Here is a 25833-nt window from a genome sequence, read left to right as displayed (position 1 = left end):
AATAAATGACAAAAAAATACATTAACAATTGAGCTTGTTAATACTATTCCAAGTGTGTTTAATTATTACAATATAATAGATAAAATTATATTTTTTATAAACAACATGTATCATCCACAAGAAAAAAATTTATTTAATATAGTTGCACACTCAAGACTCAAACACGAGATCATTGATAAAGTTAAAATAATTTGGTATTAGTTGATTTACACATGCATTAATACTAAATCAATTTATCTAATGATATCTTATTCATAAAATTGGTTATAAAATTACCAATAAAATATGATATGGTTGATTGTACTTTAAGTACATGGTCAATGATTCAATCCCTTTTTTTTATCATTGTTTACGAAAAAACAGTTATAAAAGATTGTAAGGAAAAATTGTAAAATTTATTGAAATAAATTACAAAGAACTTTTTTACACAAGCTTCTCAATAAAACTTATCGAAATAGGCTAAAAAATTATAAGAAGATTATTAGTTACTTTTTCATAAGTTACTTTTTCTACAAATCGTTAGTTTGAATGACACTAAATTCAATCTTCTTAAACAAAATCTTAAGTTCAAGTCTTATGTATACAAAATATGTAATTAAGAAATACCCCTTAAAAATAGTCGGTCAAGTTGACAAAAATATTTTGTACTAATAACATAGTTAAAAAAATGTTGAGCTGAATTATATTTTTCTTTCAAGTGGGGGCTATTTATTATTTATAAATGATTTTTTTGATATAAACATGAGAGAAAATTATAGGAGATAATTAAATCCCTTAAATATCATAGTTATGATTTAATTCTTAGTTGGAATTATATTCTTAGTTGTATATAAGGAAAAGACTCTTACACTTGGAAGAAATCAATATCTACCTGATGACTAAAGTTACTTTAGTGAAAAGAGAACACTTGTAAGAGACTCTTTTTTTTCTTAGTAACTATAATTTGAGACTTTTTTAACACTACCAAAAACACAAGTTGTGTATCAGATTAGTTAGATGATATGATCTAACATTGACCACAGTCTCCTTGCCTTCACACACAGCAAAATGGTGCTACAAATTCTTTGAATCATTAATTCAAGTCACTGCCACTCCAATTAAAATCAGAACTTCTAACTTGACATTTGAGACTCTGAAATATGGATATGGTCATATGAGTGATTAAAGTAATATTACGTCAATTTTACGTTAGTTTTCCGTAAGTGGACCATTGGAATATGGGAATATAGTAGTCATAGATGACAAGTGTGAAATAATGACAGCATCACATAACCTCGAGAAATGATGTTATGGGTCCTTTGAACAAACTATGGTTGTTTAAAAACAATTTACTAAAGTGAGATTCTTTTAAAAACATATTCCCTCTCTGGGGCGGATGAATGAATATGTGTATGTTTGGATTAGGTTAGTAAACTTAAGTTTGCATAGTTTTTCATTTTGCAAATTGAGTCTTCAAAAAAACCTTGGCCTTGCTTTTATGAAACAAAGTTTCAGGCAAAATAAGAATGCAAATGTACTTTTGAAGGTAATCAACCATGTCATAAAACTGAGTTTATTCCCCAAATCAAGTTTGGAGCACTCCAAACGAAAATCCAAACACAGCCTTTATTTGCGAACTCCAAAATGGCTCATTTAATCCTTTATATTCTCCAATCCAAACCAAAACCATGACATAAATAAACAGTAGTAATTTCATAGTTCTACGAATTTTTACTTCTGTGAGAAACAATTTTGCCATTTCTTCCAATAATGATAGTACATCGTTGTTCAAAACCACTATTGGGTTCTTTTTTGATATCATAAATTAAACACGAACACAGAAAATAAATAACAGTGGCCTAATGATGCCCAACAGAATCATAACTCATAAAGATCAACTTTCCCGAATCAAGAGAAGTTTGTTTAATGTGAATCAAGAGAAATTTGTTAATCCGGGGAGGAGTATGGATTACACCAAGAGGGATTCAGTTTGTTACAGATCATGAATGGAGTCACCCAATTGGCTCAGCAAGATGGCCAAGTCCATGCCTCTTATCATCGTAGGTGCAGCTATACTAACGGGACACTCCGAGGAAAATCCAGCCTTACCGGATTTAAATCCCCTGGTTAGGCAATTCTTTAATCTCTGATGGCATTTCACATGAGTCATTCCTGTAAAACCATGTTTAATTAGCCTAAACTCTAAAGGAATCTTCTGAAGACAAAAGTCTCAAACTAGCTAATAGAAAATGCAGAAATAATTACAGGAGGATGAGCGTTTTCGCATACAAATTTACTTCTCAATCATAAGAGTTTTTGACATAATTTTAAACCTTCCAGTTTCCACACTACAACTCAATTTCTTGGGTAAATATCTATTTTTGATCCTTAAAGTTTAAAGTGTTGGTAATTTTGACTTTGATTTTACAAAAAAAAATTATTTTACTCCTTAATTTTATAAAACAATGATATTTGCTTTGATCCTTTTCAACAAAACATTGGTGGAAATTGAAACAAAAAAATAAAAATAAAAATCTGATTTTTAATAAAAACAGAGACTAAGGTGCAGAATTTGTAAATTCAGGAAGTAAAGTGACCGACACTTGCAACATCAATAACTAGAATATTGATTTACTCTGTATTTTTGTGAACCTATGCTTATAAACTATAAAATACCCTTTAATCACACTAACACCACAACAAATTTAAATCAGATATTCCATCCAAAAGTATAAAGAACATGAGTTTGTTTTTTTCCTGTCAGGTTTGGGATTATCCACAGAGCAGAAAAATATAAATTTCTGACAATGGAATACCAAACAAGATTTTAAGCATCCAATACACGCACCAAGAATTGGTTTCCCATTCGAACAATTTACAGAATTGATTCAACCCAAGAATAAGTTACAATGGAGCCATGAATAGAAGAAAATCAGACAGGGTTTCCCCTAGGATTTGAGTTCCTCATAATGCAAACAGCAAAATGCAATCATCAAAAGACATAATAAATTTATAAGGGTTTTGCTAGCCAGTACCCTGGTCCTAGGATACTAGCTAAAGAATCAATATATTAAAAGTTTTCATCAAAAAACTAAAATAAAGTTACATTAAAGAAGGTGTAAATATAATTTTCAATAAAAACTTTCTACTTTTGATTTCATAACTAGCGAACACGTTAGCACACCCAATTCGTAAAAACAAACAAGGATAACAGCACCAATTTGGAAATAGAAGTAATTTTAATGTTGCAGCAGTAGAATGTGGTAGGACACATATTATGGCGACATTGAATGGAGATGGCATTATTATGTGTCATCCCATTCCCATTCCCATAATCGTGAATATTAATTAAGAGAGAGGGAAAACGGGAAAAATACCAAATTTGTCAACGCAGTTGTCATGGTCCATGCAACAAGCATCAAGATCATCGCATGGTTGCTCGCCAGCGCAACCAGTATACCCGACCCCGCAATACTTGCCGTATTTGATTCCGATCGCTGATTTAATTAATCAACAACAACAATAATAATAATAATTAAGAAATTGTTGTTTAACGTAGCAATAGCATGAACTCAAGTAATAGAAATAGCAATGAAAAAGAAAAGGAAAAGGGGAATGGAATATTACTGTCGCACTGCTGGGCAATGCATGTCCGGCTGCAGTTTGCCTGGGCGGAGCAGTTGACGGCGGCGGCGAGGAGGAGACAGAGGAGGAATCGGAATGCGGCGGTGGCGCGTGACATTTTGCGGAGTCAAATCCAAGGCTGAATTGAATTGAATTGAAGAAAGTGTTGACGTTCAATTCTCCTCCCCCCCTTCGCTATTTGCGCCAAAAGCATCCTTTAGTAACGTTGTGTTTGGTTGCAAGGAACGTCCAAATTACCAAACTGCCCTTCAGATTGTTACCAAAACAATGGACATACTGCAGCCTCCTTAAATTTAGTTTTTACTTATTTAGATTTATGATGGACGATCAAGGTTGTACCACTACCAACCACAATTTCGTTGTCCTTCTGCTGCTTATGTATATTCTTGTACATTATATGGATTCAATATTACTACGATTATAACGAAATTGAGCTAGAATTTAAATGGAGTTGCTGAGTCCACTTGTGTCAAACCGTGTTCATAACATTCAAGTTTGAAATATCAAAATTGTGATAACACGCCACAAAAGAATGCATAATTAAAATGTTGTTTAGCAGGAAAAAATATACATTATTCAGAAATGATACTGTGTAGGTGATTTCGTGCCAAGAAGAATATAATTTATTTATTAACGTCCCAAAAAGAATATGAAAAGTAATACATGTACAATAAAAAGAGAGAAATTTAAAATATAATCAATTATTTAAAAATAGACATAAAAAATAACATTTTATAAATTATTGTATAAATTGCTTTATATCATTACTCATGTTACTCGTATAAATATAATTGAGACTATTCAATTGATAAAAATCTAATACAAAACTTTCGATACCCGAGACCCTATTCAAAATCAAAATAATCAAAAGAAAAAAAAAATAAATGGATGGACTCAAACATATTATCAATTTAAACGAATTTAAAAATAGTTCATTTCGATCGAAATTGATTTGATTTTTTTGGATCCACCAGTATCCAAACGCAATCATCCAAATAAAATAAAGATCAAAATAATTATCATTCAACCCCAAAAATTAAACTTAGTTTATTTCATCTTTAATCTATATTATTGATACACAAAACTCTATTTGAGAATATAGTGAGTAACTTCATTTTTTGTATAATGTACCTAAAAAATTATTATAATATTTAAATTATTTAAAACTTAAATAATTTTATTCATTTTGAGTCTAAACAAACTAAATAATATTTGAAAAGCTAAATATAAAAAATACAAAAAAAAAAATACAACAATTGAAAAGAAATAAATAATTAATTGAATAAAAACTTTATTTGGACCAATTAAATAATTAAAAGTTCAATACATCTTTACCCATAAAAAATCACCATTATAATCAAGACTCACCTAAACTAATAAGCTATTTAGTCATATTCGGATCTAAATATAACCCGTGAATTATATTGGTCTAGATTATATCAACATGAAATCGACTACATCAGACCATTGATTACCCCTAAATACAATGGCCTAGAAATTTTGTGTGCCGTGTCAGAAAGTCATCTTCATCATAATGTTGACCACATTGCTCTGTCAAAGTATCAATTGTTTGCTTCACAAGGCAAGTGTTTTCACATCAATTATATCAATAAATTTGGAAAATTATACGCCAAACCAACACTATGGGTCAGACAGCATGCATCTTATTAATCTATTTAAGCTTAAAATACTGCAGATGACAACCACAAGTCACGTACTTCTAGATATCAAAGTTCGCCACCATGTGGCTGAACCCAATTAATTCAACATCAGGCCCAAAAAACGATATGAAATATGGACAAACTAACTTCATTTCAGGTGAAACTGGGGAGTTATCTAAATCATTTAGAGGAAAACGAAAACTTGTAATAGACTGATAGCGTCATCATTCTTGTGTACCACTAACTTTAACATGATATGAGATTGAGAACAAAGCATGGTTCGTCCCGATTCAAATACAAGGGGGTTATTGAGGCTTATCAAAGTTAGCCGCTAGTTTCTCAGCTTTTTCAGAAACAAAAATCCAAAATAACAAAAATTGGGTTGTAGAATGAATGCCCCATAATCCACGCAATGTATAAATGACCAGAGCAACTGCTTAGGAGTATAAAACCCCCTTGCTAAAACAAACGCTTCGAGGTTGTTATTTTCAGACATAATAACCAGTGAAAGTGAATCCCCTACCAACGATCTCACCAGCCCAATACCAGGCAAAGCATTCCAGGCCAAACAAAGCAGCAATACCTACATTTTCCACCTTTAGCTCTTGCTTGTTCTTCCATAGATTCTTGACGTAATCAAGCTCTTTCCAGAAGGATTCATTGCGACCAGGAATACTGTATAACATTGGAAGAGTTATGCATTGCAGTAGAAACTAATAATATGTATACAATTCTGCAGTGCACAAAACAAACTCCTTTTGCTACAAGAGAAAAACACAAGATCACTAGGCAAGTAGCAAACATTAAATACCAGGTAGGACAGGCTTTCAAAATTCATTGCCTTTCATTTAGCTATTCACTAATAAATTGGGATGCAAGTCTGACTTAAATATCCTGTTTGAATTTAGATTTTAGAAACAAAGAATCAAACACACCAGTTTGGACATATGTTCATATAAGCATAGATAAACAACGTAGTGTGGGTTGTGGAGCACATTTACATAAGTTAACAATAAAGCTCTTAATTAAGGTAGTGTTTAACTCAATTTTTGTAGGCTTATGCTCTTTAAACGTAAAAGCTCCTCCAGTTAGCTCCTACAGAAACTCAATTTTTTCAACCTTTGTTCATTAGCCAAAAAAGAAAACTAGTTTTATTTCTAGGTGCCTTTGCAAAGGGACAAAACTCCCATGTCATTCCTTACGTACTTTTTGTTACTATTCTTCAATTAGAATTGATATTTCACCTAGAAAACTTGCATTAGATGTGGTTCCTTAGGTACTTTATGTTACTGTACTCCAACTAGAATTGATGTTTCACCTATATAACTTACATTGACTTTTAATACAAACCTTTGGTGTGCAAATTACTAAGGTGAAACTCCAATCTTATTGGAGAATAATACCAAAAGCACCTAAAAAACTGCATCTAAATTTTATCCTGTCGAACATTATATTTGACCCAGCTTTTCCTTTTAAGGAGAGCCCAAAATAGTTGGGCTAGGTATACCTAAAATAATGGAGCTTATCCGGCATCACAAGCACATTATGAGCTGCTTCTAATTCTATTCATACAGTCAACATATATACACAACAAGGACATCATATAGTTCATTAGCATTCATTCCATTTATCAGGAAATTCAAAAGCCACCTCTTTAACAGTTCATATTAAGAAAAAGGACAAAATGCAAATGCAATTCTACACTCCAAAAGGTCTTTGAAAGGGAAAGCAAAGGATAACAGTCCTGCGTTTGTCTCTTTAACTCAACAATAAGAGCTAAGAGAAAGGAATGAGCTATTAACACGATGGCAACATCCAACTTTCGTAAAGAACCCCAACAACAATCTTTGAAATCGATAAGATATTGACATCAATCATATCAAATCAAGAATCTTAATCAGTAAATTTAACAGAAATAACATTACTTGTTGTTAGCGAGAAAAAAAAAATAGTTAAGAGAAAAGTAACCTAGCAAGGCGGGTGTAAAACAATTGCTTCGCCAACTCGTTGCATTTCTCCACTGTAGGTGGTTCCTGGATGTACTGCTTGTTCTGCTCCAACAATTGTCTGTAGTATGTAGTTCCATGTTTGGCAACAAATTTTGATGCTTCACATGCTTTGGACTGCAACTGCTGCAACTTTGATGCCATCAAGCCAGCAAAATCTGAAATTTCCGCAGAACAAAATCCCCGGATCAAAACAATAATCGCAGTTCACAATATATAACACACCCATTCCTTATCCAGAAAAACTAACGGTAGATTTAAAAAAATTGTTCTTCTGTGCAACCTCCTACCTAAGTTCTTAATAACCCCAAATAACATTGATGAAATAAAGACAACCAATTAGCCTAGGGCTAGGTCTAACATCCAAGCATATATTCAAAAGAACATGGCCTCTGACACAGATTGTAAGAAAGACAATTTCCATCTTAAAATTCAAAAGAAAAAGGGCTTACAGTTACAGATCAATCGACAAATAAATTAAAGCGTGTTCACAGCACAAGAGTTGAAATTGGAAAATTGGTTCGTGGGTGCTAAGTGAAAACCCTAAGTTAAGAACCCTCATTCGTTTAATGCAGAAATGAAACGCAAATTGAAGTTTACTGTGGTAAGATCGGCGGAGATCGGAATGGGGTGGAAGGAAAATGTGAGGAATTGAAGAGAGAAGAGCGTTATTACCTTTGTTATCTGCAGTGTGTGTGTGTGTGTTGCAAATTTGAGATGAGTGGGTTTTCTTTTCGTTCAGCGTTCTTGTGCCGGAATTCTTTTCAGTTATTCACTTCTTTGTTTAATTAAATAATATAACAAAAACAAAAACCTAAAATAGAGCCTCCTTTACGATCCTAGTAACTAGATACGGGATGCACCAATTATTTTATTTTTTTAATTCATTCAAATTTTAATATATAAATTATGTTTATTTTCTTACGATGCAGCTTAAATATAGTTGAAAATGTAATACAATTATATGTTAACTATCTAATATTTTTTAATGGATCATTATATTCTAAATGTAAAAATAAAAAAAAATCTTTTTAAATACACAATTTTTTAATATTTTATTAATAAATAACTAATGAAGACATGAACACTCCTATAGTGATAATAAAGAATATAAAAAATAATTATGTTTTCATTAATTAATATGACATTATTAGTATTTACTTCGATGTATATAATTTACATAGATAATAAAAGCTTAAGTATAAAAGCATTTGAAAATGACCAAAATTGGAAATGAATTACAAAAATATTTCATATTTTATTTTATTAATTTAAATTAATAAATAATTAAAAAAAATATACATTGATTTAAATTTAATAAATTGATTATCAAATAGATTTTAAAGTTTTTAAAAAATTGTATACTTAATTTATGTATCAAAAATTTTTAATTTAACATTTATATTATTAAAATCTGATGTTTTACGTAGAGGAAAGATTCACTTACTTCAAGAATAAGTCTATCTAGTCTTGTTTCATTCAATATCTTATATTCTACATCAAATTTCAACGATTCAATTGTTAAATTCAAAATTTTTAATTCATATATCATGTCTGTATTTTTTTAAAAATTTAAAAACTATTTAATACTTTATTTCATTATTTCAAATCAATGTATAAGATAATATTATGATTATTCGTCAATTTAAATTAAAGAAACAAAATATTAACTTTTTGGTTCATGAGGAAAAAATAGATTGCAGCACTACTTCATTTTACATATAAAGTAATACTTTCCATTGCAAATGATTGATTTAAAAGTTTAAGAATAAATAATTAAAAATTACAAATATTAACTCACTTGGGTGTCCTTATTTTCATGAATGATTGATTTAAAATTATAAGTATAGATAATTTTAATCAAACTAGTTTTAAAATATTAAATATCATTGAGACATTTGATAAAGATAGATCACTTAAATAAATTTTAGCTTTTGTAATTAAAATTTATGTAAATAAGGTTATTGTCTTCCGTAATGAAATTTATGTAAATATGATTATTGTATTTTAAACTTAATTATTTATATTTTAGGTTTAATTATACTTTATGAAATTGTTGGTGAAACAATGCAATCAATAGAATTTCATGTTGATGCAACATTGTATTAAAGTACTACACCAATAATTTGTTAAATAATTTTTAATTCTTTATCATATTTTTAAGATTTATTTTGATTGTTTATTTTAAATTGGATGATTTAGTTCTTTGAAATAATAATTATTTTTAATTTTATGATACAATTATAAAATTGAACTTGACTGGTTTAATAGAGTTATCTATACTAATATATAAAGGGATACCCCTTTCAGTAACCGCATTGATCTCCACTTTTTTTTACCATTATATCCTTTTATTTAAAAAAAAATTAAAAAATATTTTTTAATCAAATTTAAGAACTTAAAATTAATAAATTAATCATAATATCGATTAGATTAATATACTTTTATTATTTTATTTTTATTTTTATTTTATTTTTATATATAAATGTACGAAGTACATCATCATATAAAAAAAAGATATCACACGAATTATGTTTATAAGAAAACATTTATTATATTTTAAGTATTTAAAATATCATACAGAACTATCAAGTTTAACTTAATAATGAAAAATTGAGATACCAAAGAAAAGAGGTAGTTTCAAAAATTGATGTTATGATAAAATTTCCCACCGATAATATAAAAAAAAAATTCATAGAAAGAGAAAAGAATTGAGTAGTAATAAAAGCTTAAAATCAGGTTAAATTATATATATATATATATATATATATATATATTAAAGTTATAATTGTGATCTTTTTTAACTTTTAATTATTTAATTTTAAAAATTTTATAATTTTAATCCATTTGCTATATATTTATTTATTAATTATTAAAATTATAATATTTGTCTTGACTCAACATTCAATAGATAACATGATAATTAATATATTTATTAATATTTAAACTAAATTCCACTTTTAATTATGATTTTTATTACATTTTATCTCATTTTTACCATTTTATGAGATAAAAATAATAATTAAAAATAAATTAGTATTTTTAACATATACAATGCACATGCATGTTTATTATATATAATTAAAATTTATAATAAATTATATAATATATATATATATATATAATGTTTGAAATATAAATCATATTTAAAATTAGTACAATAGATATTTTTAAACATATAAATTATATTTTAAATTTATGATAAATAATTTATATTATAATAATTTTTATTTACTGATAATTTATTTTAAAATATATATTAATATTTAATTCATAAATATTTTTTTTAGGAGATAAATATTTAAGATAAATAAAAACTAAAAATTTTCCTATAAAAATTCTCTTGTTAAAGAAAAATATCCTAAAAATATTCTTGAGTAAAATAATAATTCGTATTTAATATATAAAAGTTAATTTTCACATAAATATTATTAAATATTAATTATTATGTCATTTACTTATCATCATATTTAAATCATAATTTAATATATAAATTATAAATTTTATAAAATTAAATGACTAACATTACAAAAGTTAAAAAAAAATATATATTTTTTTTTTGTTCATCCCTGGAGTATCCACCGCCGACAGCAGTGACTAATCTCCTCGCTCGTTATAGGCACCTCAAAGGGTGGAATAGCTGGTCCCAAGATTTAACGCGGCTGCATACACAAGACAGGATTCGAACCCTTGACCTTGCTTAAGCGTGGATTGGTAAAAAAAAAAATATATATATATATATATATATATATATATATAATAATTACAATTTAGCCTAAAAGGAGTAGTGTAAAACCCTTTATTGCTTGAAAAAAAATAAAAAAATAAAAGCTGTTATGCGAAAATAATAAATATTGGATTTGCAATGGTGCATCCGTAATTTAGCAATCCAAGAGGTAGTTTAGGATAATTGAACGTGTATTATAAACCTAAAATGGATGGATTAATACAATATAACAAATAAGAAACAACCTACAAAAAATACCTCAGCATTAGGAATAAGCTTTAATTAGAATTTGATCTGCAACTCTACAGCCATTAAACAAATGCCAAGAAAGAACCATCCAAAGAAGAAGAAGAATGAGACGGAGGGTGCAAGGTTTTCCATTGTTATTTTCCATTGTTGAAGGTGGTTTTCTAGCTATCACTCAATCATCTTCATATTTTCTTTTAATGTGTTTAATTTCTCGATTATCCATGCAGAAGACTTGTTCATCTTTCTTTATTTTCTTTTGAAGTTTATTATTCGATTTTTTTTGTCCACTTCATCGTATTCATATTTTCTTTTAATTGTGTTTAAGTTCTTGATGATCTTTGCAGAGGGACTTTTTTCGATGAGCATTGGGGACTGTGGTTTTAACTTGGGACTTCTTGTGAATTTCGGCATTCTGTTAATATATGTACATGGATAGCTAGTGCAGAGATCATTTACTCTTTAAATTATAAGTTGTTTTCAACATAAAATAAGAACCAAAGTGCATTCATATATGATTTTTTATCGGTCCATTTTCAGTGGTGATAAGGTTAATTAATTTCAGTCTTATGTTTGATGTTTAGGGTTTAGTGGTAACTTTTTATGTGTTGAAGTGTGTCTACCAGGTTTGAAGAAGCAGAAGAAATGCAAGACTTGAGTAACAGTTACGTTTTCATAAGTGAATTGATTTTAATGATATTGATCAATCAGAGTATTGATTTTGATTAATTGAGCGATTTATTTCAATCTGTAATGATCAAGTATTTTAGGGAGAAGGAGGTGGACAAAAAAGCGGCAGAAAGTCACCAGCCAAAAGCCTTTCAACCTTATATTTTAATAGCTGCCTATTGATTTTAATCATATCAATCGGAGTATTGTATTTTAGCCTTAATTATATTTTTATATATTATTTTTATTCTATTTCTTAATTTTATAATTTTGCATCTCCATTTTTTTTAAAATTTCACCCTTATTATTTTAATTTTAATTGTAGAATTTTAACTCTCATAAATAAATAAAAATTATATTTATTAAGAAAGTCAATATCAACAATACAATAAATATTTCAAATTAAAAAAACAAGACAATCAATAACAATCAATTAAATATAAAAAGTAAATTAAATTTAGAAATATAACATTAGAGTAATCTAGATTAAAGGATGTGCTCCTTAGAAATTTGTTGTTGACTATTACAATTAAACTTCATGCAGATGATTTTGCTTGAGTCTCTTGTGAGTTTTCATAACATATGTTTGTTAAGAAGTGATCAAGGCATTTTTGTTCTTACGAAATTGAGTCAAAAAGCTAACCTAAAAAATGAATCCTTTGTACCTTTTTTTAGCAAAACAATGAATTGTTTCAAATCTTGGTACCCTAAAGAAAAACAAAATGCTTTCCACATCTTTAGGATAGGATAACAACCAAGTTGATGATAAGGAGAGAAAAATTCTAGGTTTAAAGTATTTTGGGGTGATCAATGTCATTAAGTATGTTGTTGGCATCTCATGTTGTGGATGTAGTTTACTTTATGTTGTAGTTATCAAAATTGGTAAAAAAAAAAATTAAAAAATATAAAACTGAAAAAAATAGAGAAAAAAAGTTGAAAAAATATACCTTCAGTAATTTGAATAAATTGTTTCTTTATAAAGTTGGGATATTTTGGGTTAACGTATTCTCTTGAGACTATTTGGAATAGAGAAAGGAAAGTCAAATGTTAAATGATGATCACTAAAACTTGTCCTATTCTTGTGACGTTTTTGTTTATTTAGAAAAATCAATTTCCTTCTAGTCCAACCACATTACAAACCATAAAAGACTTTGTGATCTCTGCATTATTATACGATTGTTTAAATTAAAGTGAGATGAAGAACAAATTTGATTTGTGTGATTTCAATGTGTAAAGTTGAGAGATACACTTGTGTAAAAGAGAAAAACACTATTATTGGTGAGGAAAAATGTTCATTGATTTTCATTATGTGTCACTCTCATGCTATTAATTAATCCCTTTGGATTTATGCTATAATGTACATATACTTTCATCCTTTATGGGCACCACAGTAAATGGTTGATTAAGGTTCTGATCTTTTGTAAGTTTTTAAATGTTAGAAGACATGTGTGGATGATTGTTATGTTCATTTTAGGTATTTAGGTTGTTTGAATTAGCTAATTTAGATTCACTTTTGCTTGAGGACAAGCAAGGTTTTTAAGTTTAGAGTATTTGATAAGTGTCATATTTGTTTTAATCTTGTGATATAATTTGAATCATTTATCTTATTTTTCTTTGACTTGAGCCTTTGATTTAATCTAAATTTTATCTTAATTTGTAGAAAGTCAGCTTTAGTTTATAACTTAAGCTTTTAGAAATTTACAATATTTTTTTTATGTTAATTTGCAGATAGGAAAGGAAAAAGATGGAAGACATTAAAAGAAACTAAAATCTTGGTGAAATATCAAGAGAGACAAAAGCTAAATTTTGGTACTCAACATGAAATCTCGTGCATAATGCCCAACCTTCTAAAGAATGATTCAATTTGTCATGCTAAATATAGAATTCCATGCTTAGCATCACAACCTCAATAGTCAAATTTTGTTATTCATTGTCTCACACTTCGCGTACAATTTTACCCTTATCATAGAATTCCATGCTCAAAGCCAAAATGATGACATGTCATTAATGAGAAGAGAAAAAAAAAAGGGCTTATGACCTAAAACCAAGGAAATTGGAAGAAACATCATTAATGAACATTTCTTGAGTGTATGTGGTTGCTGAAAGACCTTTCATGGCTTTAAGATCAAGTTTTTTCATTTATTCATCATTTTTCCTGTACTTTACATGTCTATGTATAACTAAGTTCACCCTTATTGAGATTTGATGTAACCATACATATTTTCATGTTCATATTCTAAGTTATTAATCCTAGTTATTATTCAATATTGTTGTCCTCTTTTTTTTTTTCTTAATGCTTATTATGTTTGATCTCTCTTAATTTGATTTTGTGGGTTTAAAGTAATTGAAAAATGTTTGTAAACCTTTGAATTGAACTAGAGCAATATATTAATGGTGTTTACCTCAAGGAATGAAGTAAATTAGATTGATTCATAAACTTTTGTTCATAAAGCTAGGTTCTTGGTTAAGTTATGCAAGGAATTGATAACTCAATCAATAAGTTTAGACTCTAACTTGTATGAAATCAAGGCTTTAATATATTTGTGAGTTGAATAATAATTTATGAACTCATAATTGGATTAAAGTTTATTTGTGAGCATGAAAATATGGTTTGGGGAAGTTAAACCCCAAAATATTTCATTCTTGTGTCAAAATTAGTTTTTACATTCCAAATGTTCGTAAAAATACAAAAAATATTTCTTATCACATTTATTTTTGTTTAAGCACTTTAATTATTTTCACAATCAATCAATATTTTCATTCTCGATAGTTTGGTTTAGTATAATTTGTGTGCTAGACCATTAGCAAACAATATTTATATACTCATCACAGGGCCGTATCTAGGAATTTTGGGGCCTTAGGCAAAAATTAAGATAGGAGTTTGTATTAATATATTCTAATAATTTTTATGTTTTTTTTTTTTTTTGCTTTTTGAGGTGTAAAATTATTTATTAAAGTTTTATAATCAAGTAATTCTAGCATCTCACTCTCAATAGATAATATAGCTAACATATTCAATCTATCTTGTAACATAGTTGATCTTAAATATGATTTAATCAATTTTAATTTTGAAAAACTTTTTTCAGCAGTCGTAATAGTTACAAGTAATGTTAATAATATTCTATAAACAATGTATGTTTCTGGAAAAGAACATGATCTTTTTATATAGTTCAATATTTTTAATGGTGTGTTAATTTCATTTGTTAGAATTTCTTTCAATAACTTTAATTCTAAAAATAAATCAAGACCATCAATATCAGAATGGTACTTTAAACTCAAAATCTATTCAAGATTGATACGATATTTTTTCAATTCATTTTCCCCTAAACTTTTAAATTTATTTGAATCAAATAAAAAACCAAACATGTTTTCATATTCTAAAAATTGTTCAAATCAACTCTCAATAGAATAAATTGATTGATATAATATATACAAAAAATAATTAATGCGAAAAGAATCTTCAGCAGAATGAGTTATTTTATCACTATCAATGTCATCAAAATGTTTTTTCCTATGAATCTTACATTTTTTTATTGAACTTAGGCTTTATATCCATTTCAATAGTCATTTCTTTGGTGGATTCCAATACAGATGCAAAACCATTTTTCCTATAATTTTTTAATTAATTTTTCAATTCTTCTCTTTTTCTCAACTTTTCAAAACCAGATACATACTTTCTATTTGACATATTTTACTGATAAGCTAAAATAAAAATAACAAGAAAAATAATTTTTAAAATTAAAAGAAGATAACAATGAAAAAATAATACCAGGAAAGTGAAAAATTATATCTATGAATGAAAATTTCTTTAAGTTATGGTTATGCACTATCGCAGCTATGAGTATCCAAAACCGAAACCGTAGTGACAATCACTTTGTGTGCACCTACAATGATAAACAATAAAAAAATGTTTATCATTGTGTGTACTAAATTATTTTTTCTTATGCATTAATAATTAATTTACAATGTTTTAGAAGGGTTTGATCTGGACTTTTCAAAGACACGCGAAAAATCATGGAAAGAAGAAATATTGTCACAGTGACAAACTTCAATTTCAATAAATAAAAATATGTGGTATTGATCCCCAGGATAACCCATGACAAATTCACAATGCAATATCATGCAAGAAGTGCACTACAATGGATTGTTAATGGTGAGAACTAAGAAAATGCCTTGATGTTATTGAACCAACACCCAGAATTATACTAACTTAGCAGTTTTAAGGATCTTACAGAGTAGGAATCAACCCAGAAAAAAAGGCAGAGTAGGACTGTATTGCTTCCAATCAAGCTCTCAAATTAGACGCGAAGAAGGAATTGAGAATGAGAATGGAGAGAGAATGAGAAAAAGATAGACTAGAGAGGAAACAAAGAGATTGAAAATCTGTCATCTATAAAAGACAACAAAAGTAAGTAGTAGTGACTGTTGAGTGTTGAGTAACTTTTCATTTACGAAAATTAATAAATGAGTTGTGGTCTTTTAAGTAATTTTAATAATAAAAAAATAAGAGATATAAAAAAATAAATAAGATATGTGTCTTATAAAATATTAGGCCTTATCTCAAATATTATTAATTTTTTAAAAATTAATTTATATCAATAATACTACTATTAAAAAATTTGGAGGCCTTATAAATTTGGAGGCTTTAGGCGTTGGCCTTAATTGCCTTATTGAATATCCAGTCCTGACTCATCATTGAATTACTTGTCCGAATTGATACACTTGTTAAGGGGATAATATTCACCCATTTCATTAGAGACATATTCTCCTCCTTTATCAAAACAAAGAATTTTATTTTCCTTTCTAATTGATTTTCAACCTCCTCTTTACAAACTTTGAATTTATCAAATAACTCACTTTTATAAATTATTAAATAAACAATATTTCAAGAAGTCATCAATGAAAGCGATGAAATGCCTTTTTTCACTATAAGTTAACACACCATTATTATCACATATATCACTATGAATAAGCTCAAGCAAACAAGTTTCCTTTTAAATAGAATTTTGAAAAGCTTTTCTAGGTTGTTTAGCTTGGACGCAAACTTCACATTTTTATTTCAATTCACTAAAAGATTTATGAGTAAGATCAAGAGTCATCATTCTTCTAATAGATTTCAAGTTAAAATGCCAAAATCTACCATGGCCATGCCAAGTATCACATGTACAACATTCAACATTTAAAACAGATGATGAATAAATGCTAGAATGTTTGTCAGAAAATTAAATCAAGCCAACAATTTTAAATTGCTGCAACAGGAACTTTTAATTTTGACTATTCAAAAATTACTGCACCGTCTCAAATTGAAATTTGGAATTCAACAGAGGCTGCACATCTGAAATTGAAAGTAGCAAAATTTGACATCGAAGAGGACAAAGCCAATTTGTATTCTTGTTCCTTCCAAATGAAGTTTTCTAAATATAATATTATACTATTTTGTTTGATGTATCATCTGCCTATAAAAGGCCATATGCTGTACGTATTAATTTCGTGTGTGTGTTATGAAATGAAATAGATAAAATGATGAAATCAGTTTTTCTCCTCTCTTTCTTTTTTGTGTGTGTGAGTTATTTTAGAGTTATTATGTTCCACTGATAACAAATTGGTATCAGAGCCGGATAGATCCAGCATTGTTTTTTTTTTGTGAGTTTGTGAGAGAATTAGTGAGGAACAAGAGAGTTCTCACTTTATCAAAATTTTCAGAGTCTATTTGAGAGAGAGATATGGCCACCAACTACAATATTGTTTGGTCCGGTCCCAAATTAGATGGGAAACTAGATTACAATTATTGGGCATTGTTGATGTCCACCCATTTGAAAGCTCACAATATTTGGAGCTTTATTGAACCAGGCTTACAACAAGGAGCTGATGATGCAACTCAAAGGAAGGACCAGTTGGTGCTATCACAAATTCATCAAGGAGTAGATTATTCAATTTTTGGCAAAATAGCAAATGCCAAAACAGCCAAAGAAGCGTGGGATATTTTGAAGCTATCATACAAAGGAGTAGAGAAAGCTCAGAAATCTAAACTTCAATCCATGCGTCGAGAATATGAAAGATATGAAATGTCCAGTTCAGAAACAGTGGAACAATATTTTTCACGGGTAACAAATCTTGTCAATAAGATGAGGGTGTATGGAGAAGATATCCCTGAAAGCAAGGTGGTGGAGAAAATTCTACGCACCATGCCGATGAAGTTTGATCATGTGGTGACTACAATAATTGAGTCTCACGACACAGACAGCAGTTGCAGAATTGCAAGGTAGCATTGAAAGCCATGTGAGCAGAATCTTGGAGAAAACTGAAAAAACAAATGAAGAAGCATTGAAAAGCCAGGTGAATTTTACCAACATAGCAGAACCCAGCCGTAGTGAAGACAGTAGAGGTCGTGAAGGAGGAAATATAAATTTCAGAGGTAGAGGTCGTGGTAGTTTCAGAGGAAGAGGTCGTTGTAATTTTAATCAACAATGGAGAGATAACAATTTCAGGCCACCAAATCAAGGAAGAGGTGGACACAATATCATATCTACCAACCGTGGAAGAGGAAGAGGCAACTTCATCAGCCAGGAGAGGACAAATTTCAATTGTTATCACTGTGGAAAGTTCAGGCACAGAGCTGCAGATTGTAGATTCAAACAACAAGCAAATATAGCAAAAAATCAATATGAGTATACTGGTGAGGGTTCTGATAATCCACACACCTTACTTCTAGCAACAAATAATTTTTCAGGCGATGAAGCTATTTGGTACCTAGATACTGGCTGCAGCAACCACATGTGTGGGAAAAAGGAGTTATTTTTCTCACTAGATGAAACAGTAAAATCTACTGTGAAATTCGGAAATAACTCTAACATTCCGATTTTGGGAAAAGGTCGAGTTGCAATTAGATTGAAGGACGGTTCTCAAAATTTCATCTCTGATGTTTTCTATGCTCCTGGTCTTCATCATAACCTGTTGAGCATGGGACAATTATCGGAGAAAGGCTACAACATGCAGATTCATGATGGCTACTGTATGTTGATTGACAAAAATAGGAGACTCATTGCCAAGGTAAAAATGACTCCTAATCGACTATTCCCTTTGAATGTTCAATACGATAAAATTCCTTGCTTGAGTTCCATTATACAAAATGATGATTGGCTATGGCACATGCGTTTTGGACATTATCACTTTTCTGGATTAAATTTTTTATCTAGAAAAGAGTATGTATCTGGTTTGCCTGTTATAAACATTCCTGAAGGTATATGTGAGACTTGTGAAATTGGAAAGAAACACAGAGAATCCTTTCCAATTGGAAAGTCCTGGAGAGCAAGAAAGCCATTGGAGATTGTGCATTCAGATTTATGCATGGTTGAGATACCATCACATGGAGGTAGCAGGTATTTCATTACTTTTATTGATGACTTTAGCAGAAAAGCTTGGGTGTATTTTTTGAAACAGAAATCAGAAGCTTGTGATGCCTTTAAGTCATTTAAGGCATTTGTGGAAAAACAAAGTGACTGCAAGATTAAAGCATTGAGGACAGATAGAGGTCAAGAATACCTTGCCTGTGCAGATTTCTTTGACCACCATGGAATTCAGTATCAAATGACAACTAGATACACTCCTCAACAAAATAGAGTAGCAGAAAGGAAGAACAGAACAATCATGGATATGGTGAGATGCATGCTAAAGGCAAAACAAATGCCTAGAGAATTTTGGGCAGAAGCAGTTTCTACTGCTGTGTATATTTTGAATAGGTGTCCAACAAAGAGTGTTTGTGATAAAACACCAGAAGAAGCTTGGAGTGGAAGGAAGCCCTCAATTCGGCATCTCAGAATTTTTGGGTGTATGCGATATGCTCATGTACCAGATCAACTCAGAAAGAAGCTTAATGACAAAGGAGAGAAGTGCATCTTCATTGGTTACAGCACCAACTCAAAGGCGTATAAGCTTTACAATCCACTGACAAAGAAGGTTATTATCAATAGAGATGTGACCTTTGATGAAGAAGGAATGTGGAATTGGTCTTTCAAAGCCCAAAAGGAGCCTGCAGTAAACCCAGAACACTATGAAGAGGAGAATGGACATGTAGATCCAACACCTGATGAACCAGAAACATCAAGCAGACCACAAAGGCAAAGGAGACTACCAGCCAGATTGGAGGATTATGTTGTGGGTAATGATAAAGACCCATCTGATGAAGAAATTATCAATTTTGCCTTATTTGCATGTTGTGAGCCTGTAACTTTTGAAGAAGCTTCAAATAATCAACATTGGAGAAAAGCAATGGATGAAGAAATTCATGCCATTGAAAAGAATCAAACATGGAAGCTGATAGACTTACCAGCAGATAAAAGGCCAATTGGAGTAAAGTGGGTGTATAAAACTAAGTACAAGTCCAGTGGAGAAATTGATCGCTTTAAAGCAAGGTTGGTAGCAAAAGGGTACAAACAAAAGCCAGGTATTGATTATTTTGAGGTATTTGCTCCTGTAGCAAGACTAGATACAATTCGTATGCTTATTTCTCTATCAGCTCAAAATAATTGGAAAATTCATCAAATGGATGTTAAATCTGCTTTTCTGAATGGCACTTTGGAAGAAGAAGTATATGTTGAGCAGCCTGCAGGATATGAAGTTAAAGGAAAAGAAGATAAAGTCTACAAATGGAAGAAGGCATTGTATGGTTTGAAGCAGGCACCCAGGGCGTGGTATAAGAAGATTGATTCTTACTTTGTGGATAATGGTTTTCAGAGATGCCCATTTGAACACACTTTGTATATCAAATATGTTGATCCTGACAATATTCTTATTGTGTGCCTCTATGTTGATGATCTAATTTTTACTGGCAATAATCCAAAAATGTTTGCAGAATTCAGGGAGGCTATGGTTAAATGTTTTGAAATGACGGATCTGGGTCTAATGTCTTATTTTTTGGGCATCGAGGTTGATCAGCAAGATGATGGAATTTTCATTTCTCAAAATAAATTTGCAGGTGATATTTTAAAGAAATTCAAGATGGAGAATTCAAAGCCAATTTCAACACCTGTTGAAGAAAAGTTGAAGCTGACAAGTGACATTGAAGGCAAGAAAGTCAATCCAACTCTCTATAAAAGTTTGATTGGAAGCCTTAGATATTTAACTGCAACCAGGCCAGATATTGTCTATGGAGTTGGACTACTCAGCAGATTCATGGAAAAACCTCGAGGTTCTCATTGGCAGGCAGCTAAAAGAATTCTCAGATACATCAAAGGTACTCTGACAGAAGGAATTTTCTATGATAAAGACATTGATGTGAATCTTGTTGGATATACGGATAGTGATTGGGCAGGAGATATAGAGACGAGAAAGAGCACGTCAGGATATGCATTTAGTCTTGGAAGTGGTACTATATCATGGTCATCAAAGAAGCAACAAGTGGTGGCACTCTCAACAGCCGAAGCAGAATATATAGCAGCAGCAAGTTGTGCAACCCAAGCTGTGTGGCTGAGAAGAATGCTTGAAGTGATGCATCAAAAGCAAAATACTCCCACAGTGATATTTTGTGATAATAAGTCAACAATTGCATTATGCAAAAATCCAGTATTTCATGGACGATCCAAGCACATAGATATTCGATTTCATAAAATCCGAGAACTGGTAGCTGAGAAAGAAGTAGCAATTGAATATTGTCCAACTGAAGAACAAGTTGCAGATATTTTCACGAAGCCACTAAAAGTCGAGTTATTTTATAAGTTAAAAAGAATGCTTGGAATGATACAAACTTGATTTAAGGGAGGCAATGTCAGAAAATTAAATCAAGCCAACAATTTTAAATTGCTGCAACAGGAACTTTTAATTTTGACTATTCAAAAATTACTGCACCGTCTCAAATTGAAATTTGGAATTCAACAGAGGCTGCACATCTGAAATTGAAAGTAGCAAAATTTGACATCGAAGAGGACAAAGCCAATTTGTATTCTTGTTCCTTCCAAATGAAGTTTTCTAAATATAATATTATACTATTTTGTTTGATGTATCATCTGCCTATAAAAGGCCATATGCTGTACGTATTAATTTCGTGTGTGTTATGAAATGAAATAGATAAAATGATGAAATCAGTTTTTCTCCTCTCTTCCTTTTTTGTGTGTGTGAGTTATTTTAGAGTTATTATGTTCCACTGATAACAATGTTCATTAATAAAAGATGACATGGAATTAAGTTTAAATAAATCATCACAAGTATATCCTTTATCAACAAAAGAATCATGTTGAGAAAGTACAACTCGATTAGATTTTAGAACAACTTTAAAATCTTGTTGAACTAACAAAATATCACTTGTAGAAAAAAAAAATTATAATATCAAAAAACTTCATCTAAAACAAAACGACTTTTAAAAGATAATTCTAATTTTACTTAACCTAAACCAATAATACGAGTTAAGCTCTTATTCTTTATACTCACAATACATGTACCACATTCTTAATATGAAAATATTTTTTTTTATCAAAACATATAAACGTTAGAGTTAATTATAAATAAAATTTAACTATTGAGTAGCTATATGATACGTGTTAGATAAAGAATATAGACAGGCATTAGCAGTTATAACATCAGAGGTTAGAGATTAAACCAACCAGTTGCTATGTGATGTTACAACTTACAAGCAAGAAATCAGCTACGTGCAACAATAAAATGAACGTTCAAAAACCAACTTAAAGAATAAAAAAAACTATAGTGTTTTCGAGAGAGTTGGTAAGGTAAGTTAATAAATGTGACACATATTAAAGAATTAGTTGGTAAGGTAAGTTAATAAATGTAACATATAATATTAAAGAATTTTGGTCAAATAGTTTAAAATAATAATTAAACCAAAAACAGAGAAAAAAAAACTTTGTCAAGCATAAGAAATGTAATCGACCAACAAAAATGTTAAATAAAATATTAATTAAAATCTGAATAAATATATTATTTAAATTTTAAGTTATTAATTCCAAACATTCTAGAACTTAATATTTGTTATTAAACGGAAATGTTGGCGAAATAGTGCGATTGTGTATTAAAGCATTATATCAATAATTTGTTAAATAGTGAATAAAAAATTTTCCAAAAAAAAAAACAATGAAATTCACAAATTAAAAAGTATGAAGAAAAAAATGTAATTCAACTTATGTTTTATTAGTCAGAATACTCTGTGAAGCTCAATTGAATAAATATATTACACGTTTTTTTATTTGGAACTTTTAATATATTCCACGTTCAGAAACTAGAAACTGTGAACATAATTTTTATCGTTTTTTTTTTTTTTTAATAAAGGGGCCAAAGGCCCAAAAGAACAAATCAACAAGCACCCACCATATCAGCGGTTAATAAAGGAAGGATGAAACTAGGAGGTGAATCATATATAACAAGATTCTCCTCTAATAAAGGGTGGTGTTTGGCTAATAAGTCTGGTACTAGATTGACCTCTCTACCAATATGCATGTATGAAAGTCTCACATGAAGTTGCTAACTCAGATATTTGTTGCACCAAGTAAGAACAATCCCTTTGATGGGGACATCCATTCTTTAACAGTGTGATTGCTTCCAGTGAATCAGACTCTATTAAAATGTGTGAACCCAAACTTCAGAGACGGATTAATCGAAGTCCTTGTAAGATAGCCCACAACTCAGCTTTTAAGACAGAGCAGTGGTCTAGTTTCCTTGAATATGCCAGAATGCACCTACCATTTGAATCCCAGACTAAACCGCCACAAGAACTAGTTCCCGCGTTTGACACAGTGCCATCACCATTTAGCTTGATATACCCTGAGGGAGGTCCATTCCAATTCCTTAGGTTGTTTGTGACCCTTGTCTGGTCCCCTGCATCAAAAGGAAAGTTACGGTTGGCTATAGAGTTTGCACGATTAATGACGATAGATATTAACTGATTTGTCGATGAGAAAGAATGTTGAAATACGACTGTATTTCTTCTCTGCCATAATGCGTCGACTGTGATGGCAAAGGTAAGGGGCCAGTTCAACCCTCCTAAGCTTCTTCTTGTCAAGTGGAACAACAACCACTCCTGAATATTACTATCCAAGGTTTGATAGATGTTTGTTCCGCCAGACATTGAGGTCCATACTTGTTTGGCCGAGGTACAATCTCGGAGGGCATTATTAAGGTCAACTTAATACAATCAATACTATATTTTCATAGTTTAATTTGAATATTTACTTATAAATTTATTAGAAAATATTATATAGAATTATTAAGGTCAACTTAATAGTGACGGTAGTAACAAATCCAAAAATTTTAAGTTGTGAAAGCAAAATAGATATATAAATTAATATTTTAGTTATATATTGTAGATGATAATTTTTTATATAATTAAATTTAAAAATATTTGTAATATTAAAATTATTAATAAATTATATTTAAATATAAAAATAAAAAATTTAAATTTATAATCAACAATTTCAGTTGTAATAAAAAAAATTAATTTCTTTGATATTTTCTTAAAAAACTATTGAGATTCAATTAAAGAATATAGATAAAATATAATAGCATGAAAAAGTCATTTATACACGTAGTGACAAGGAATATAATTTGACAAAAGTGGGAGAAAATATTTTTTGTTAGTTACAAAAATAATGTGTAAAATTTATATTTAAAGAAAAGAAGGAAAATAATATTAAAAATGTCTAATTGAGAAATTGAATTAGCCAAACTTAAATAAATTAGAGGGGGCATTATTTATTTTATAACTATTTTATTATACTTTAAATTATAAAAATGATTTATAATTATAAATATGTATTATATTTTCAAAATGGTAAAAAAAAAAAAAAAAAAAAACTACCTGCCTCCACTCTTATGATAATAAATCCGCCGCTAAGTGGGGGGCTAAAGTAATAAAAAAAAAATAGTAGTTTAAGAACCTGTTGTATTAATTCATCCATTTCATAATATTTATTGTGCTGCTAATACTTTTTATTTATTTATTATGAATTATAGCATTTTCGTACATCACTTCGTTGCTTGAAATTTTGGGCCAAAAGGCGAGACATTTGTTCCTAAGTGAATGATATTTTAACTTTTAATCTTTTTCATCCTTACGAATAATGTTAATTAATTAATCATTTTGCTTTGAATGTTCACTAATATATAGTTACTGGTAGCTTATAAATATTTCTGATATACTTTTTGATGTTTATTTTCAGGTGACCAGAATTTTTTTAGGTGTTAATTCAGGTATATAGCAATTCGTATTTATTTGTAATAGTCCAACCTTCTTTTTTTTAAGTCTTGCATCTGAATCTTTTTTTCCCCCCTTGGTTTGTTAGTTTGTGTTACAACTTAAATAAATGAAAATTTTCAGAAATTAGTGCTGAAAAGATAAATTAGTTTATTTTCATAAAATACAATTGCAACCATGCAAACCCATCAATAATTAGAGAAGACGAGCGTTAAAATACACGTTCTAACATGATAATTATTATTTCACCAAAAAATAAAACATGATAAATTATTAGTTGATTTAGGATCATCAATACATAAAAACTCCAATACATGTAATGTAACACATAATTAATTTGATTGAGACCATAGGTATGAAATTATATAATAATTTCTATTTTTAACTTATTATTTTTTATTAAATAAAAAATTGTAGTTATTAGATAAAAAAAATTATTAAAAACTATAAAATTATGAGTAAAGTTCATTAAACAAAGTATGTGATCCACACAATTTTGTATTTTTTTAATAATTTTTTCTTCTTCTTTTGGCAGAAAAATAAAAAAAAAATATTAAAAATATGTACTGTAAAGTTTACGTTGTTAATATTTCTTGGTGTCAAAATAAATGTTGTTAATATTTCTTATTAAAGAATCATCAATCGTCATAGGAAAATAAACGTGATATGTCTCGACGTACAACTGCTAAAGTGCTAATTAAGCTT

The 25833-nt window shown here is 29.4% G+C and overlaps 3 protein-coding genes across 4 annotated transcripts; 1 reads left to right on the top strand and 2 right to left on the bottom strand.

Annotated features, from left to right (window-relative positions):
• Positions 1 to 1673: 1673 nt before the first annotated feature.
• Positions 1674 to 3819, bottom strand: LOC109818854 (putative phospholipase A2 homolog 1). The gene is made up of 3 exons (XM_020384387.3): positions 3607 to 3819; positions 3357 to 3476; positions 1674 to 2151 (listed from the first exon to the last, which is right to left on the bottom strand). Exons 1-3 carry the CDS (start codon positions 3719 to 3721, stop codon positions 1973 to 1975), a joined length of 414 nt encoding a protein of 137 aa, XP_020239976.1. The 5' UTR covers positions 3722 to 3819; the 3' UTR covers positions 1674 to 1972.
• A 1649-nt stretch (positions 3820 to 5468) lies between these two features.
• LOC109818855 (uncharacterized) lies at positions 5469 to 8111 on the bottom strand. Of its 2 annotated transcripts, none has more exons than XM_020384388.3 (3): positions 7967 to 8111; positions 7254 to 7449; positions 5469 to 5960 (listed from the first exon to the last, which is right to left on the bottom strand). In XM_020384388.3, the coding sequence occupies exons 2-3, from the start codon at positions 7433 to 7435 to the stop codon at positions 5774 to 5776; spliced, it is 369 nt and encodes a 122-aa protein (XP_020239977.1). In that variant the 5' UTR covers positions 7436 to 7449; positions 7967 to 8111; the 3' UTR covers positions 5469 to 5773. The 2 variants fall into 2 exon arrangements, with proteins under 2 accessions (XP_020239977.1, XP_020239978.1); XM_020384389.3 differs by lacking the exon at positions 7967 to 8111 and adding an exon at positions 7892 to 7914.
• Positions 8112 to 17656: 9545 nt separating this feature from the next.
• On the top strand, positions 17657 to 18199 carry LOC145953901 (uncharacterized). The gene has a single exon (XM_083067678.1). The coding sequence runs from the start codon at positions 17657 to 17659 to the stop codon at positions 18197 to 18199; it is 543 nt and encodes a 180-aa protein (XP_082923804.1).
• Positions 18200 to 25833: the final 7634 nt, after the last annotated feature.

This window comes from Cajanus cajan, chromosome 1 (genome assembly GCF_000230855.2).
Source record: "Cajanus cajan strain Asha chromosome 1, NIPB_CcT2T_4, whole genome shotgun sequence".
Lineage (NCBI taxonomy): Eukaryota > Viridiplantae > Streptophyta > Magnoliopsida > Fabales > Fabaceae > Cajanus > Cajanus cajan.
Note: the sequence above shows the minus strand (reverse complement) of the source record. Positions and strands in the feature narration are given on the sequence as shown.